Source organism: Bubalus bubalis, chromosome 3 (assembly GCF_019923935.1).
Source record: "Bubalus bubalis isolate 160015118507 breed Murrah chromosome 3, NDDB_SH_1, whole genome shotgun sequence".
NCBI lineage: Eukaryota > Metazoa > Chordata > Mammalia > Artiodactyla > Bovidae > Bubalus > Bubalus bubalis.
Window position 1 is genome coordinate 21125230 of NC_059159.1, and position 17402 is coordinate 21142631.

General features: G+C 53.0%; 1 protein-coding gene across 1 annotated transcript; it reads left to right on the plus strand.

The window, feature by feature from the left end:
- Nucleotides 1-2175: 2175 nt before the first annotated feature.
- Nucleotides 2176-11817, plus strand: HAP1 (huntingtin associated protein 1). Its single transcript, XM_044938422.1, is given in 14 exon segments — nucleotides 2176-2290; nucleotides 2380-2557; nucleotides 2885-3345; nucleotides 4442-4521; nucleotides 5145-5314; nucleotides 5688-5790; nucleotides 5864-5930; nucleotides 7210-7340; nucleotides 7719-7793; nucleotides 8089-8223; nucleotides 8362-8432; nucleotides 8727-8765; nucleotides 9503-9876; nucleotides 11122-11817. Coding segments are annotated over 14 exon segments (2046 nt in total). The 3' UTR covers nucleotides 11169-11817.
- The last annotated feature ends 5585 nt before the right edge of the window (nucleotides 11818-17402 follow it).

A 17402-nucleotide genomic window follows, 5' to 3' on the forward strand; every position in this document is an offset into this window, starting at 1 on the left:
TTCAGTTCAAGATAGTTCAGTTCAGTCGCTCAGTCGTGTCTGACTCTTTGCAACCCCATGAACCGCAGCACGCCAGGCCTCCCTGTCCATCACCAACTCCCGGAGTCCACCCAAACCCATGTCCATTGAGTCGGTGAAGCCATCCAACCATCTTATCTTCTGTTGTCCCCTTCCTCTCCTGCCCTCAACCTTTCCCAGCATCAGGGTCTTTTCAAATGAGTCAGCTCTTCACATCAGGTGGCCAAAATATTGGAGTTTCAGCTTCAACATCAGTCCTTCCAATGAACACACAGGACTGATCTCCTTTAGGATGGATTGGTTGCATAGATAGTGTTACCTCGTCTGTTTTCCTGGAGTGGAAGCTCCTGAGGGTAGGGACTTATTTTGCTCATCGCTGTATCCCCAGTTCCTAGAATAGAACCATGCCCTTGGCAGGAGCTCAGTGAAGATTTGTTGAGTGAATGAATGAATGCATGACAGGTTCCAAGAGTCAGGAGAAATCCTGCATGGCCAAGTGGAGGTGATGACGGGGGATGGCAGAGGTGCAGATGGGTGAGATGGGAGCCCCAAACAGGAGTGAATGTGTTGCCAAAAAGTTGGACTCCTGCTGGCCAAGATGATAGTAAAACCATGTAAGATTGGAATACTTTGGGTAACAAAGTAGGAGAGATGCCAGAAACTGATTTTCAGCACTCATCGTAGAGGACAGGGAGTTTTCAGGGGGTGATGTGTGTCTGGGTATTATTACTTTAAAAGTAAGATTTTGTTTATTTCTTGACTGCACTGTGGGGCTTGTGGGATCTTAGTCCCCTGACCAGGGATTGAACCCATTACCTGGTAATAAAAGTGCTGAATCCTAACCACTGGACTGCCAGGGAATTCCTTAAAAGCAAGATTTAATTAAGACACAGGCAATGTTCATAAAAGCACTATTTACATTAGCCAAAACACGGAAACAAGCTAAATGTCCACCAACAGATGAATGGATAAAGAGGATGTGGTGTGTATATAATGGAATATTACTCAGCCATAAAAATGAAAAATGCCATTTACAGCAACATAGATGGACCTAGAGATTATTACACTAAGTGAAGTCACAGAGAAAGAGAAAATACCATTGATATTACTCATATGTGGAATTCAAAATATGGCACTGCTGCTGCTGCTAAGTCGCTTCAGTCGTGTCCGACTCTGTGCGACCCCATAGACGGCAGCTCACCAGGCTCCCTCGTCCCTGGGACTCTCCAGGCAAGAACACTGGAGTAGGTTGCCATTTCCTTCTCCAATGCATGAAAGTGAAAAGTGAAAGTGGAGTCGCTCAGTCGTGTCCAACTCTTCGCGACCCCGTGGACTGCAGCCTACCAGGCTCCTCCGTCCATGGGATTTTCCAGGCAAGAGTACTGGAGTGGGGTGCCATTGCCTTCTCCGAAAATATGGCACAAATGAACCTATTTACGGAACAAAAACAGACTCCCAGGCATAGAGAACAGGCTTGTGGTTGCCAGGGGGAGCGGGAGGGATGGAGTGGGACACTCTGACCCTCCTTTCTGGGTTGCGCCTCTTGTTCCAGGCTGTGTCATAGATACCTGGCTCATGCTGTCAGCACTAGGAGGCTCTGTCCCAGGCCCAGGCCTTGGGCACAGTCTCTGTCCTGGGCTCTGGCTTTGAGTGGTGGCTGTAGGAAAAGGGCTCCTTGAATAATTCTTAGCTTGGATAGGGGTGTGACTGAGAGGGGTGGGTTAGATTAGAGATGGATTCATGTGGATGGGGGTGGGGTGGATGGGAGCATAGGATTACAATTTAGAAGAGAGAATAAGGAGAGAATCAGGCATCAACAGGAGGGCTGAAAAGGAGGCGGCACATTAGGAGGGAAATTAACCAGGATTTGGTGACTGACAGTATTGAAGAGAAGGAAATTGGGGCACCAAGAATGATCCCGAGGCTTTAAAAGAATCAGTGATGTAGCCATCTTTTTTGGTCTGTAGGTTCCTTCAGTCCAATGGCACAGAAATGGACTCTGAACTCCTCTGTTGCTCCACAGTTCATTCAGGGTTTACAGAGACCCCCACAGGGACCCGTCCTGCGCTGCGCTCTGAGGGACACGCTCCCTGTGCTGAGCGCAGGTCTTGTTTTGGGGACAGACACAGCGTGACCATTGCGGCCATCGCATAAAGGATGCTCCGGGGCCGAGGAGGACCGGGTCGGAGGAGTTTTTATGCGGAGACACCTAAGTGGGATCTCCCGGAAGAATGGGTGTTTGCCAGAGTGGGCAAAGTGAATGAGGGCGGAGGTAAGGCACGAGGAAAGGCTATAAGACGACTTAAGAAATAAGAAAGAAGGTTGTCAAGCGGCTGGTGCACCTGGTGTGTTAGCGCCAAGATCAGAGTGTGACGCGCCAGAACTGGCAGCGCGTGGAGACCGTACTGGAGTTTGGATTTATCCCCCAATCAACGGGGGAAAGACTCAACTCAGAGATTAGCTCCCGGGAAGGCAGCCGAAAAGCCTTCGCTGGAGCGGAACTAGGGACTGTCCCTCGGTTAAAGACCTCCAAGTCCGGGTACCCGAATCCCCGGCAAGCTGAGGCTTTGGGTAAAACCATTCTCCGGAGTCGGAGAGGGGAGAAAAGCCCGGTACTCGGAGCCGAAGTCCGCGGAAACAGCTGGAACATCCACTCGCCTCTCCTCCTCGCTCTTCTCTTACTTTTTGTGCTCTGGCCCGCCCCCATAAACTCGTCCCGCCGCGCGTTCCCTCGCCCCGGGCACCACCATTTGCTCCTCGGTCGCCCCCTCCCGCGCGTGGTACGGCCCCGCGGGCGCACATCCAGACACAGGTTATAAAGCCCCAGCTGCGCGAGTCAACAGGGGACTCAACATGCGCCCTGAAGTGTCGGGGCCGGGTTCTGCCGGCACCAGCTGGGACCTGGGGATCCGGCGGCAGTAGCCACAGCTCCTCTATCCGCTACCAATCCGGCTCTGGAGCCCTTTGCCGTGCCTGAACCCGCCTCTGCGCAAGCACCCGCGGCCGGACAGAGAGCAGGATCCGGTTCCACAGCCGTCTCGGGACCCTCAGCCGGGGCTCGCCGGGCCTCCGTGGCTGGATCGCAGGCTGGAACCCAGCGCGCACCCGCATTCTCGGCCGTCTAGGGGAATGCCCAGTCCGTACGCAACAACTGGGATGCGTCGCGGACTGGCTTCATATTCCAAGGGCCGCCCTTTGGTCCCCGAGCCACTGGCTTGGGGACTGGAAAGGCGACGAGCATCTTTAAGACACCAGCTGCCTACCTCGGCCAGCGGCCTGGGGTGTCCGACCCCGAGCGCGCCGCCTTTATTCGGGAGCTGGAGGAAGGTAAACTTGGTCCCCGGAGGAGGACCAGTCGGACTAGGGTAGCAGCAAGGAGGAGGAGGCCCCGTTGGATCCAGGCGTCCGCTGGCACTCAGTCCCACCCCTCCGCCCACCCTAGCGAAGTCAAGGTCTGCGGCGCCTCTCGGGGCTCGTCTTCCCCGTATCCTTCCCCGCTTCTCTCGTTCCCAGACTTCTCGGGCCCCGGGGCCTCCTCTTCGCGCCTGTTGCTGCGGCAGACCTGCGCACTCTCAGTGCCCCCTCGCAAGGCTACCGCAGTGCCAGGGGAGGGGCGGGGGGCTGCGTTTAGGCGCTGCCGGGTGCCCTCGGAGCCTGCGCTGGTCCGTGGCACCAGCGACCCGGAGGTGGGTGGACAGAGCGGGGGGTTTTGCCAATGCCGGGATCAAGATCCGGTTTCCCCCAAAAAACAATCTTGGAGGTGGGCGGAGCCTCAGACAGACTCTGCCTCTCCTCCTCCTCGCCTCGCGCAACAGGCATGAGTGACTGCGTCTGTTTTTGTGACCCATGAGGCTCCAGTGAGCTGGCCAGGGCTGCCCCCTGGGTAAGGGAAGTTGAGTCAGTCGGTGCTGAACTTCCGCTGGTCACCTCCAATCTCCTAGGTTCCAGGGACTGTAGGACTGTGATCACAGTATCTCTTAGTACCTTTCCCCCAAGGGGGAAAAATTGAGTCTAGTTGGCCCTGGGAGCAGGGAAGGGAGTGCTGATTACGCGGGGTATGGAGAGGATATTGGCGGCAGAAAGGGATTTCCATCTTCATCCTCTTTGCTGACCCTTGCTGTTGAGGGCAGAGAACAGTAAGGTGCGTGCGTGCTCAGTCGCTTCAGTCGTGTCCGACTCTTTGCGACCCTATGGACTGTAGCCTGCCAGGCTCCTCTGTCCACGGGATTCTCCAGGCATCAATACTGGAGTGGGTTGCCTTTCGCTTCTCCAGGAGATCTTCCCGACCCAGGGATTGAACCCGGGTCGCTTGCATTGTAGGTGGATTCTTTACCGCTGAGCCACCAGGGAAGCCCCGAATGCTACGGTGCCGAGTATTATATGCTCCCTTTTTCCTGACTCGGCTGCCCACTTTTTCTTGCAGTGCTGTGTCTTGACCTACGTCCGCCCGTCAAGAAGATCACCCAAGAAGAGGTCAAAATGATGTTAAGTTTGCTGGAGAAGGTGCGTGTTGCCCGCCCTACCTGGGCCAGCCCCAGTCTCAGCCAGGCTCCCGTTTTCACTATGTCTGTATGGGTAGGCGTCTTCCTGCCTGGCTATCTCTCTGGGGGCCAAGCTGGAGGTCCCTCTTGTGGAAGACAGGTAGATGTGGAATGTTCAGGCTAGAGAGCTCTTAGCACCATCCGGTCTGATCTCTTTTTCCATAGGGGGAAACTGAGTCAGGTCCCACAGTGGGTTCATGGTAAGCTCTTGTCTGGTTCCTTGGAGAACTAGGGGATGGAGGGGATTTCCCCGAGTGGCCTTGCTTCCCTCTGGCCCCTAGCTTCTCCCACGTGTCTGGGAGACCCCAGCAGCCAGGAACCCTGTTCCCCAATGGATGGGGGTCCTTCTGTAGAGAGACTGGGACCTGAACACGGCAGCCTGCATTGGCCAGTCCCTGGTGAAACAAAACAGTGTTCTGTTGGAGAACAGCAAGCTGGAAGCCATGCTGGACTCGGTCAAGGAGGAGGTACCTGGGTGGGGAGGAGCAGGGAGGGGTGAATCTCAGGCCTGCTGCCAACCCACTGTGCCAGGGTCTGTGCTTGCCTCTGCCCACACCTGACCCTGGGCTCTTCTTCCCCTGCCAGATTTTACATCTCAGACAGCAGGTGAGCCTGTGGGATGACCTCCTTCAGCTGCACTCAGACTCTGATGAGGAGGAGGATGAAGATGAAGAGGAAGAGGAAGAAGAGGAAGAGGAGGAGGGGGACGAAGAAGAAGAGCAGAGGCCTGAGCATCCCTGTGAAGCCTCAGAGCTGTGAGTGTCCTGCCCTTTTTTTTTTGCTTCAGTTTTCCCCATGCGTTATGGCTTTCAGGATCTCAGTTCCCGGACCAGAGATTGAGCCCAGGCCACAGCAGTGAAAATGCCGCATCCTAACCGCTGGACCGCCAGGGAATTCCCCATGAGTGTCCGGCCTTTGCACCGGGGCGGTCCCTTCTCTGAGCTTCAGTTTCCTTGTTTGGAAACAGGAACGCCATGTGTCTGCCAGTGGGGTTGCTGGGGCTAACTGAAGCCACTGCATCAGCCTGGGATTGGTGAGGGTGGGGTAGGGGGTGGGGAAGCCCTGGGTGGGCTGGGACCTGGGTTCCCCAAGCCTGTGCACCCTGACTTCTGTCACTCCCTCTGCTAGGACTCCTGTGACGGAGTCGGAGTCGCACCACTGCCTGCAGCTGGAGGCCCTGCAGGAGCAGCTGCGGCTACTGGAGGAGGAGAATGAGCAGCTTCGAGAGGAGGTGAGGATGGGGCAGAGGGCGTGCTCCTGGGCAGAGGGTGTAGACTCCCCGGCCCCTTCCTTTCTCACTCCAGGTCTCTCAACTTGACGACCTTGAGGAGGAGGAACAGATATTCATCCTGGATTGTGTGGAGCAGTTTTGTACGTGAACTTGTAACTTGGGGTAGGGGCTTGTCCCAAGGCGCAGAGGGAAGAACCCAGAACTTCAAGTCACAGCTCTGACACTTGCTAGCTGTGTGAGCTTGGACAAGTTTGTTGACCTCTCTGAACCTTCATCTTTAGAATGGGACTTAGTCTTCTTGGCCCTGCTGACCTCTCCAGGGGTTACAGTTGAGAAAGTGCTTTGTGCAAACAGTTAAGAGCTATACAGGCACTCTGGGGCTCCCTTAAGCCTGCCTCCTCTTGTTATTTGGGGAGCGCAAGGGAGGGGGCCATGAGTTGCCAGAGACCAGGCCCCCCATCCCCCCAGGCACTGTATTAGGCAGGGGCTGTGCCTGGACCATGTGGTTATGACGATGAGTGAGACATAGTGTTTGTCCCCGAGGAGTTCAGGCCTAGGTGGGGAGACAGAGACTCGAGGTGGCAACAGCTGAACAACAGCTGGAGTGAGGTGCAGTTGCCCTCACCCCAAATCTGGCCTTCCTTCCCTCAGGTTCCCTGAATGACCCCCTGGTCCCAGGCCTCTGGAGTAGGAGTCCTCACATTCTGTTGCTTCTGCCTCCTAGGAAAGGCTCAAGTCTCCTTCCTCTTCCCCATCCCAGTTACCTCTAGCGCTGGCCACATGTTACATGGTCTCTCTGCCTCCATTCCTGCTCTTCCAGGCCCTTCTGCACACAGCCCAAAGGAGTTTTCTAAAGCCAGACTATTGGTCCTCTGCCTAAACCGCCCAAGTAACTCCCTATTGGCCAAAGGATAAACCCCATCCTCCCTACCCCAGCCCTAGTCATCTGGGCTCTGCCCACCGCTCCAGCACTCTTTCCTGGTGTCCGGTGGTTCCCTCTGGGCCCCTCCACACTCTGCCTGGGCCCTGTTGCCGCTTCTGCCTGGTGAGACCTCCTTGCCCTGTGGAGGTCCTAGCTCCATAGATCTTGCCAGGCTGGACTGGGTGTGGCGGCTGGGACCCTGGATGCATTCTTTACACTCGCTGCACCTTAGTTCATAATTTGCACTGTTGTGATTTGTTTTTCCCTGTCTCCACACTCACCTTGAGCTCAGTGTGGGCTGGGGCCGGTCTTGCTGACCGCTTGCCCAGCACCCTGCTCTGTGTCAGCCAGTAAACATTTATTGAAAAGAAGACCCGAGTGAGGGATGTTAAGCCCCATGGAGCCTTGGGTACCTGGCGGGGTGCAGGCAGACAGGGACATCTGGGAGACTGAGGGCCTCGGGGAGCCAGCGCTGACCTTGCCCCACTCCTCCCCAGCAGAGGCCAGCCAGCAGATGGCCAAGCTGTCAGAGGTGCTGGCGCTCAGGATGGAGAACTATGAACAGCAGCGGAGGGAGGTCGCCCAGCTGCAGGTCCAGGTCACAAAGCTACAGCGGTGCTGCCAGTCGGTGAGTCGGGACATATGTGGGGCTTCCTCCTCCTGTCATAGCCCCCTGGAACCCATGCCCCCTTCTCTCTGCCCCCACCCCAGGAGACTCAGCTCAGAGGCCTCTCTCTTGTGTCAGAGTCAGAGTTGGAGGAGACATCAGGGAGCCTCTCGTCCTGTCCCCTTGTCCCAAGTTGGGGGCTGAGCCTAAAGAGAGACACAGGGTGTTCCCAGGAAACAGGCCACGTGACTCCACCTTCTTTGGCCTTGTCCCTTGTGACTTCTGTTTTAAAGAGCTGCTGACACTCACTGATGTGTCTGGGGAGACTTGCTGGCAGCAGGGGCTGCAGGGGTGTGGGGAGACCTGGGGAGGGGGTTCACTGGCTTTGGGTCCTTCCAGTATGGGGCTGAGACTGAGAAGTTGCAGAAGCAGCTGGCTTCGGAGAAAGAAATCCAGATGAAGCTCCAGGATGAGGTGAGGCTTCCCCCGAGCTCCCAGGACCCTTGGGTGGCTGCCTGAGTCTAACCAGCTCCTTGAACAGGGGCTGACACTGTCCTTTCCACATACTCAGGCTCTGGCACAGGGCCTGGCAGGTAGCAGTTCAGTTGGGACCTGAATGGAGTAGAGTCCAGTAGTGTCATTATATGGGTCTAGAGTCTGGGCCCGTTGCCTCTTTGCCCAGGCTTCCCGGCCCCTTTGGGAGAGAGTGGGCAAGGCGTCCGGGCTGGGTGCGCCTGGGTCCCATCAGAGCCTGTGGGCGGGTTCCCAGCTGCAGGACCTGCAGGAGAAGTACTCAGAGTGTGGGGACATGCTGATGGAAGCCCAGGAGGAGGTGAAGACCCTCCGCCAGCAGGCCCCGGCATCCACTGGCTCCGTCACCCACTACACATACACTGTACTTCTGGTGAGGCCCCCGGCTCCTGCCTGTTACCTCTGTGCGCCCTGTGTCTATCTGCAGTTCCTTCCTGGGCCTGGAGGTGTGTGTGTGGGGTCTTCTGCTGAGACCTTCTGGTAATGTCCCCCATCTCTTCCTGATTTCCAGGAGACCCTGACTGAGGAGCTCAGAATGTCTATAAGGAGAATTATCTCAGACCGTGTGTTTTTTATGGAAAGGTGCGCACTGGGCCCCAGTCCCTTGCCTGCCCCACACTCACTCTTGCCTACCTGGTCAGCAGCAGCCTTTCTGGTAATGGGAGGGGTTTGCTTGATCACCCTCCTCCCCCGCCGTGGTGTCTTTCCTCCTGCCTCATCGGTCCCCGGCCCTTCCACTCAACACCAGTCCTCTGTGTCCATGTTCTGGGTCTGTCACTTCTCCCTGGGATTTTTCTGCACCGTGGGTCCCCAGGGATTTCACACTTTCAGCTTCCCATTGCCTTGGGACACCAAAGGCCCTTTTCTCTTTTGAAGGAATTATGAAGTGACTCCAGAGGAGACATCAGACCTGGGGTAAGCCGACCAGGGTCTCCCTCTTCACTTGCTCTCACTTTTAAGCATCCAGACAACACCCTGCCACTGGCTTTGTGATCCTGCAGCCCCGGAGAAGTTCTGGCTCTCTGGCTGACTGGGCTGAGATGTACTGGGAGGGATACTCTCTAACCCTTTGCCTTCAAATCTTGCCCCATGGGTGGCCCTCTGATTAGAGGCCTCTCCAAGCAGGTACTGAAGCCTTTGCTTCTCCCAACCAGTGCCTAAGAGGCAAATGGGTGCTGGCCTAGGAGCCAGGAATGCTGGGACTAAGTCCCAGCTTGAGCCCTTTACTGGCTGTGTGTCCTTGGACAAGTCACTTGACCTGTCTGAGCCTTACTAAAATGGATTTGTTCCTATGGCAACTAGACCTGGGATGGGTTATGAAAGTTGAATAATGAAGGAGGGGGGCAGAGGAGATGTTATTGCTAGTCTGTTCTATGAAGCAGGGTGAAGTTACTGGGGGAAGGGAGGGCTTGTGCAGTGTTGGTGACCGTTCTTCTTTTTGCCAGGGCCATGGGCTGGGTGTTTGAGGCCTTGAGGCTTGTACCCAGCTGCCTCCTCCCCTGGCTGGGACAGAACTTGGGAGTAATCATCAGGGTCTGTGTGGAGCCTGGGGTTGAGTGGGAGCCCTGGTGGCTGGAGCCTCGGGCTGCAGATGAAGGGGGAGGCGCTGGCTTAGAGGGGGTAGGAAAAGACTTTCCTGTCTGCCTGCCCAGATATGAGCTTCGCTACAGAGAGGAGCGAGCACAGGAGCAGGGGCTCGAGGCTGGGGAGGGGCTGATGCCGGTGGAGGATTTTGTGCCTGTGGAAGAGTTGGTGCCCGAGGAGCAGCTGGGGGCCATAGAAGAGGCAGTGCCAGCTGAGGAGAGGGTAACAGAAGAGGCGGAACTGGTGTCTGAGGAAGCTGAGGCCTGGGAGGATCTGGAGCTGGAGGTGGATGAAGCAACTCAGATGAACGTGGTGACCTCAGCCCTGGAGGCCAGCGGCTTGGGCCCCTCGCGCCTGGACATAAAGTATGTCCTCCAGCAGCTGGCCAACTGGCAGGATGCCCATTTCAGGTGGCAGCTGAGGCAGAAGATGCTCCAGAAAGGTGAGTGTTCCCGTGGGGGCCTCCCTCTGGCCAGCCTGACAAGCTGCAGATCATCAAGCTGATGAAAGGTGAGGGTAGGTGATCCCTTCAAAGGCTCACTTACCCCAGCCCAGGCCCACCTAGCATGCTGATTTGCATGGACTTTGCATATCATTTACATAGACTCCTCAGGTCTCCAACAGTGGAAACTGTGGTCCTGATGCTTATTTTCATGGGATTTGCATAGGATTCCAGTTCTCCACCCTCTGGTCCTGGGGGCTGGGCTGGGGGTCAGGGCTTGGGCTGCAGCCTCCTGCTGTGTGTGCCTCAGCTTCCTGTCTCTGCCTGCCCCCTTCCCTGTACTCCACCCTACCTCCCCGATTCCCAAGGCCCCCCAACCCTGCAGCAGTGGCAGCAGCAGCCCAAAACAAACATGGGGGGTGGGATTCTGGAACCCAGGGTGCCAAACCAGGACTTACGGAGGTTGGAGGAGGAAATGGCCAGCCATACTCCGAAAGCCTAGGAGGAAGGGGGCCTTTCTTGGACCCCCCCAGGCAATTGGGATTAAGGCCTCTGCCAGCAAGGGCCACAGTTGGAACGATCCCCTGGCTGAGTCTGAAGGTGTGCTAGGGTCTCCTACAAGGTGGGTCCAGTAAGGGTCTCCTCTCCCCAGCTGGAAGCCCCAGAGGTTGGTGCGGCATCTACTGAGCACAGGCTATGTCCTGGGCTGTGAGAACCCTGCCTTGAGGAGCTCATGGAAATAATCAAAGATGATTTAGTGACTCAAATTACCTTCTTTAATCCTCACACCCCTGTAGGTAGTATTATCCCCATTTGGTGAGAAACTGAGGTTCAGAGAGCAGAGTGATTTGTTCGAGGTCACTGAAGCTCTTTTCTTCACTGCTATGCCATAATGCCTCCCCTTACCCATCCCTCCTCTCTAACCTGGTCTCTGTGCCTTCTTGGCCTGCTGGGTCTGCTGTGAAGTTTATAACCTGTTGGCAGCCTCATCATTCTATCTGGACTGCCCTGACTCGGATGGCCCTTTGCTCACTGCTGGGTGGCCTCATCAGGGTTGGCCTGTACGGTTGTGCAGGTTGTACACTGAATGGTGACCACTATGGCTGGGCAGTAGACAGCCTGCATAACTATCAACAGCTTCTGTCTCTTTCTGATGTAGCTGAGCAGGTCCAGCCCCTGCGTGCTGCCCAGGCCAAGCCTGTGGTCCTCAGGCCTCCAGTTCACATCCACTCCCTTCTCTTCCAGGCTTTGCTGTTCCCCAGCAGCCTGCAGAGGCCCCACAGACTGCCTGAGGCCCTTCCTTCTGCTGCCTGGCCAAGCCCCACTCTCCCCAGACCCCTCTTCCCATGCTCCAAAGCAGGACCCCTGATCTGTCACCAGCTCACCCCAGACAAGCCTGGACTGGAACTTGAGGGCCCAAGCCTCAAGCCTCTTCTGGGAGAGGCTGAAGGAACCCCGGCCCTTATTCTGCAGCTGGTGCAAAAGCCGTGGCTGCTGGACCTGGGTCACGTGGTGGCTCTGGGGGTGAAGAAGCCCAGGGGGAGGCCCTGCCAGCTACCAGACCCAGCTGGATCTCTTGTTCTTGGCTCTTTCTTCCCAGTTCCCAATTACTCTTTGTAACCGGAAGTGTCTGTCTGTGTGGGTGAGGACTCCCTCTGCCTGGTGGGGGCCTCCCCACCCCATCTCCTCTCCTCCTACCTGTGACCTGTGAGTATCCAGGCCCCCTCCCAAGGCCCTGTCACCCACCCACATCTCCTCAGTGCTCCTTGTTTCCTTGTTCTAGGTTTTTTCCCTCTCCCCCTCTTTACTTCTAGGCAGTGGAGTTGGGGCCCAGGACCCCGCTGCTGTCTGCCCCGATCCCCACAGTGCTTCTCCCACTCCTGTTGCTTGTCAGTCTGTGTACGTGCTGGTACAGGAAATAAAGGACCTGTGTGCTGCCTGGCCCAGCCTCTGCCGTCTTTCTCAGGGAGTGCACGTGGGTGTGTGTGCATGTGCATGGGTGTGTGTGCATGCGTGTGCGTGTGTTCATGCACTTTGGTGGGGCAAAGCTGTGGAGAGAGGATGGGCTCTAGTGTTGAATGATGTGCTGGGGGCTTTGATTAAATACATAATTATAGCCACAAATCCTCTGGCATGGGTGATATGATAAATGATCGTCAGGTGATGAAGCTGACGTCCAGGCAGGTAAAGTTACCCTCCCAAGGGTCAAACAGGGCCTTTGCTGGTGGCTCAGTGGTAAAGAATCTACCTGCCAAGGTGGGAGACACAGGTTTGATCCCTGATCTGGGAAAATCTCACATGCTGAGGGGCAGCTAAGCCTGTGCATCACAGCTGTTGAGCCTGTGCTCTAGAGCCTGGGAGCTGCAACTACTGAAGCCCATGTGCCCTAGAGCCCATGCTCTGCAATGGGAGAAACCTGTGCACCATAAGCAGAGAGTAGCCCCTGATCGCCACAACTAGAGAGAAGCCTGCGTGGCAGCAAGGACTCAGCACAGCCAAAAATAAATAAAAATTAAAAAGAGTTCAACCGCTGCTTGTAGAGCTTTGAATGCAAGCCCTTGGGTCTTCAGAGCCTGAGTTAGACAGCCCTCCTTCCCTGATCCCTTCTGTTCCTGGGATCCTGCCCTGGTGCCCAGCTGTGAAGGGTGAAGCAAGGAGAGTCACCTCTGTCTTAGGTAGAGGTCCCCCAGAATGGCATGTGAAAACGAGTCGTTTCTTCCATTAAAGGAGGCTGTTAGGCTGATTCTTGCCAGGGCAGGATTCTCAAACTTGGACTGATTCTTGCCAAGGCAGGATTCTCAAACATGGAAGCAGAGAGAGGCAGAAAACAAGGTGAGGTCAGAGTCCCAGAAATTTGGTAATGAGTCTGGCTTGAAATGTTCAATTTCCAGTTTCGAGTTTATCATTTTGGAAAGCAACAGCTCAGTTCTCAGAGAGGTTTAGTCATGTTCTCATTTTCAGTGAAGGTGTTTCCAGAGCACTGATAATAAGGATTTTAATCATGAAGAAAAAAACAAGTTGTTTATTTAGAAGATGATCCCAGGAAGCCCTCTTGGGGCAGAGTAGGAAATTGAGAACAGAAGGGAGCTAATGATGGTACTTACCTGGTGGTCCAGGGATTAAGACTCCAAACTTCCACTGCAGGGGGCATGGATTCGAGCCCTGTTTTGGGAACCAAAATCACACTGGCTGTGCAGCGCTGCCAAAAAAATGGAGGCTCAGTCATACTGGGGAACCCTGGAGGAAGAGCAGCCTGTTGCAGCTTTGAGTGTCCTCTGGGACCAGCATCATTAACATCTCCTGGAAGTTAATCAGAAATGCAGAATCTCGGGCCCCACACCATGCCTATATTGTCAGAATCTGCATGTTGACGAGGTCCCCAGGTAATGCACATGTATATTAAAGTTGGCAACAGCGTTCTAGAACTCATTTCAGTTATCCCATTCTAGGGGCATGGAAACTATGGCAGGCATCCGCCAAGACTCAGTCATCATTGGCTGAGGGCTGCTCCTGGGGGCATTAACTCTCTGGTGCTCTGGTCTCTCAGCACATGTGCTGGGGAAAAGCCCTTTGGCAGAAACTAGCTGTGTTTGTCATGGACCATGGTCAGCGTGTGCTAGAATGGTAAGTGCTGAGGGTGCGGGCAGATCACTGACAGGGTCTGCTACAGTCCAGATCTTGTGCCTCTCAGATGCACTCAAGCCCCATGTGGAATTCACTCTGGCCTGGCATTGCTTGTTTAAGTTGGTGGCTGATCACAGTATCTTATAAAGAAGAATTACATCTGGAAGATGAGTGGTATAAGCTGTGGTCCCCAGTGCTGCAATTGATCCTGAATCCCTAAATGATATTTCTCATCTCCTTCCTCTACCACCCTTCTCCTTTGGCCGGCACTTCAGCTGGTCCAGGTTGCTTTCCTGGTTGAAGTAATCTACATCTTCATTCCTGAGAGGTCTGAACACTAGGTCATTGGCCCTGGTCAGGCTATTGTTGGAGCAACTGCATGTTTATGGTTCTCACCAGGCAGGAAGCTCCAAGACACAGCTCAGTGAATCCCCCTGAGCGCCAGACCCTAAATACTCCTTCCTGCCCCCACTATGAGGCAGTGATGTTAGCTCCTTGTGTTAATCAGGGCTGGTAACCCTGGCTAGTACTTGACTTTTGCCTGATAGTCTAATGGCATGAAGAGCCCAAAATGCAGGAAATCCCTATAATTTTAAATTTTTTTTCTTTATTTCTGTTTTTGGTTGTGCTGTGTAGCTTGCAGGGTCTTCGTTCTCTGACCAGGGATCAAACATGGGCCCCCTGCTTTAGAAGTATGGAGTTCTAACCCCCTGGGCTGCCAGGGAATTCCCAAGCCCCTGTAACTTTTTAATTTATTTTGAAAACCTTTTTATCTTATACTGGCATATAGCCAATTAACAAACAATGTTGTGATAGTTTCAGGTGAACAACAGCAGGGACTCAGCCATACATATACATGTATCCATTATCCCCCCAACTCCCCTCCCATCCACTCTGCCACATAACATTGAGCAGAGTTCCATGTGCTATACAGTAGATCATTGTTGGTTATCTATTTTAAATATAGCAGTGTGTGCATGTCTATCCCAAACTCCTTAATTATCTCTTCCCCTCATTTTCCTCCCCGCAGCCCCACACAACCATAAGCTCCTTCTCTAAGTCGGTGAGTCTGTTTCTGTTTTGTAAATTCATTTGTATAATTTCTTTTTAGATTACACATATAAGGGATGCCGTAAGATATTTCTCCTTCTCTGTCTGGCTTACTTCACTTAGTATGACTCTCTAGGTCCATCCACGTTACTGCAGATGGCATTATTTCATGCTTTTTATTGCAAGCCCCTGTAACTTTAGATTTAGGAGAATCTTTACTATTTTCCCTTGTGGAAGCATTTCCCCCCAGGAACCAGGATTTCTAGTCCCAAAGTGTCCAGAATCATGGGGAGAGGAAGTACAAATTTCTGAGGTGGTTGCCTGGCAGTGAGGGGCAGTGGTCATGGGGCCACTTTCTGCTTGGTTCCTGGCTTCATGTGTTCTAGCGGTCAGAGATACAGGACTGTTGAAGAATCTATGATTCGAAGTACATTCTGCATCCCACCCTCCAGGGTACATCCCCAAGTTAGTGCCTTAATGGCACCTTTAATTCCAACCTTTTGGAGGTTCCTTAAAAAGCTAAAAATAGAGTTGCCATACTATCCAGCAATGTATCAAGAGAAAACTGGGCATGTATCAAGAGAAAACTCTAATTTCAAAAGACACATGCTGTGTTCACAGCTGCACTATTTACAACAGCCAAGACAGGGAAGCAACCTAAATGTCCATCAACTGATGAAAGGATAAAGAATATGTGATACGTATATACAATGGACTATTACTCAGCTATAAAAAGGAATGAAACAATGCCATTTGCAACAAAGTGGATGAGTCCTAGAGATTATTAAGTGAAAGAAGTCAGAAAGGGAAAATCAAATACCATATGATATCACTTCATGTGGAATCTAAAATAGGACACAAATGAACCTATCTACAAGATAGAAACAGACTCACAGACACAGAAAACAGACTTATGGGGGATTCCCAGTGGTTAGGACTCAGCGCTCTCAGTGCCATGTTCCAGGTTTGGTCCCTGATCACAAGCCCCACTAGGATCCTGAAAGCCCCACAGTGAGGCCCAAATAAATAAATCCCCTACCTCATTAAAAAACAACAACAACAACAACTTACAGTTATCAAAGGGGAAAAGGGTTGGGATAAATTAGGAGTTTGGGCCGAGCAGATACATGCTGTCTGTGTGTGCGTGTGTGTGCTCAGTCGTGTCCAACTCTTTGCAACCCCATGGCCTGTGCCCGCCAGGCTCCTCTGTCCATGGAATTTCCTAGGCAAGGATACTGGGGTGCGTTGTCATTTCCCTTATTCTAGGAGATCTTCCTGACCCAGGGATGGAACCCATGTCTCTTGTGTCTCCTGCACTGGCAGGCGGCTTCTTTACCAGTGCGCCATCTACTATATAAAACATACATAAACAATGAGGGCCTGGATAGCACAGGGAAGTATATTCAATCAGTTCAGTTCAGTTCAGTCACTCAGTCGTGTCTGACTCTTTGCGACGCCATGAATCGCAGCACGCCAGGCCTCCCTGTCCGTCACCAACTCCCAGAGTTCACCCAAACTCATGTGCATCGATCAAGTCGGTGATGCCATCCAGCCATCTCATCCTCTGTCGTCCCCTTCACCTCCTGCCCCCAATCCCTCCCAGCATCAGAGTCTTTTCTAATGAGTCAACGCTTCGCATGAGGTGGCCAAAGTATTGGAGTTTCAGCCTCAGCATCAGTCCTTCCAATGAACACCCAGGGCTGATCTCCTTTAGGCTGGACTGGTTGGATCTCCTTGCAGTCCAAGGGACTCTCAAGAGTCTTCTCCAACACCACAGTTCAAAAGCATCAATTCTTTGGCCCTCAGCTTTCTTCACAGTCCAACTCTCACATCCATACATGACCACTGAAAAACCATAACCTTGACTAGATGGACCTTTGTTGGCAAAGTAATATCTCTGCTTTTTAATATGCTATCTAGGTTGGTCATAACTTTCCTTTCAAGGAGTAAGTGCCTTTTAATTTCATGGCTGCAGTCACCATCTCCAGTGATTTTGGAGCCCAAAGCAATAAAGTCTGACACTGTTTCCACTGTTTCCCCATCTACTTCCCATGAAGTGATGGGACCAGATGCCATGATCTTAGTTTTCTGAATGTTGAGCTTTAAGCCAACTTTTTCACTCTCCTCTTTCACTTGCATCAAGAGACTTTTTAGTTCCTCTTCACTTTCTGCCATAAGGGTGGTATCATATGCATATCTGAGGTTATTGATATTTCTGCTGGCAATCTTGATTCCAGCTTGTGCTTCTTCCAGCCCAGCATTTCTCATGATGTACTCTGCATATAAGTTAAATATCTTGTAATAAACCACAATGAAAAAGGATATGTGTACATGTGTATAATTGAATAATTTTGCTGTACACTAGAAGTGAACACAACAGTATCAATAAACAATACTTCAATTAAATAAAAAAGTAAAAGAATCTTGAAATCCAGGTTTCCAGGAATTCTCTGGGGTGGAAGAAGTACCTCTGTCTTGTCAAACAGGAGCAGCTTACCTTTACCTGGAGAGTGCAAAGGCTTCCTTGAGGCTGATGCCTCCTATGATGATGCTTCTTGAGTTTTGCATCTGCCTCCCTTAAGGGCTTCTAAATCAAAAGCTAACGTCAGGTCCTAGAATGTGGACAAGTACTGCCCCACATAACAGAAGAAAGGGATTGTTCATCCCCAAATGCTGCACGACCTGAATAACCTGAATAGCATGTAGCAGCAGGAACCAGGACAACATACATGGAGTGGATTGTTGAGGCTGGTAGATCCAGGAGGATGAACTCCAGAATGGTAGAACGATTGGCTAGGGGAGTGTGAAAGTGTTAGTTGCTCAATCGTGTCTGACTCTTTGTGACCTCGTGG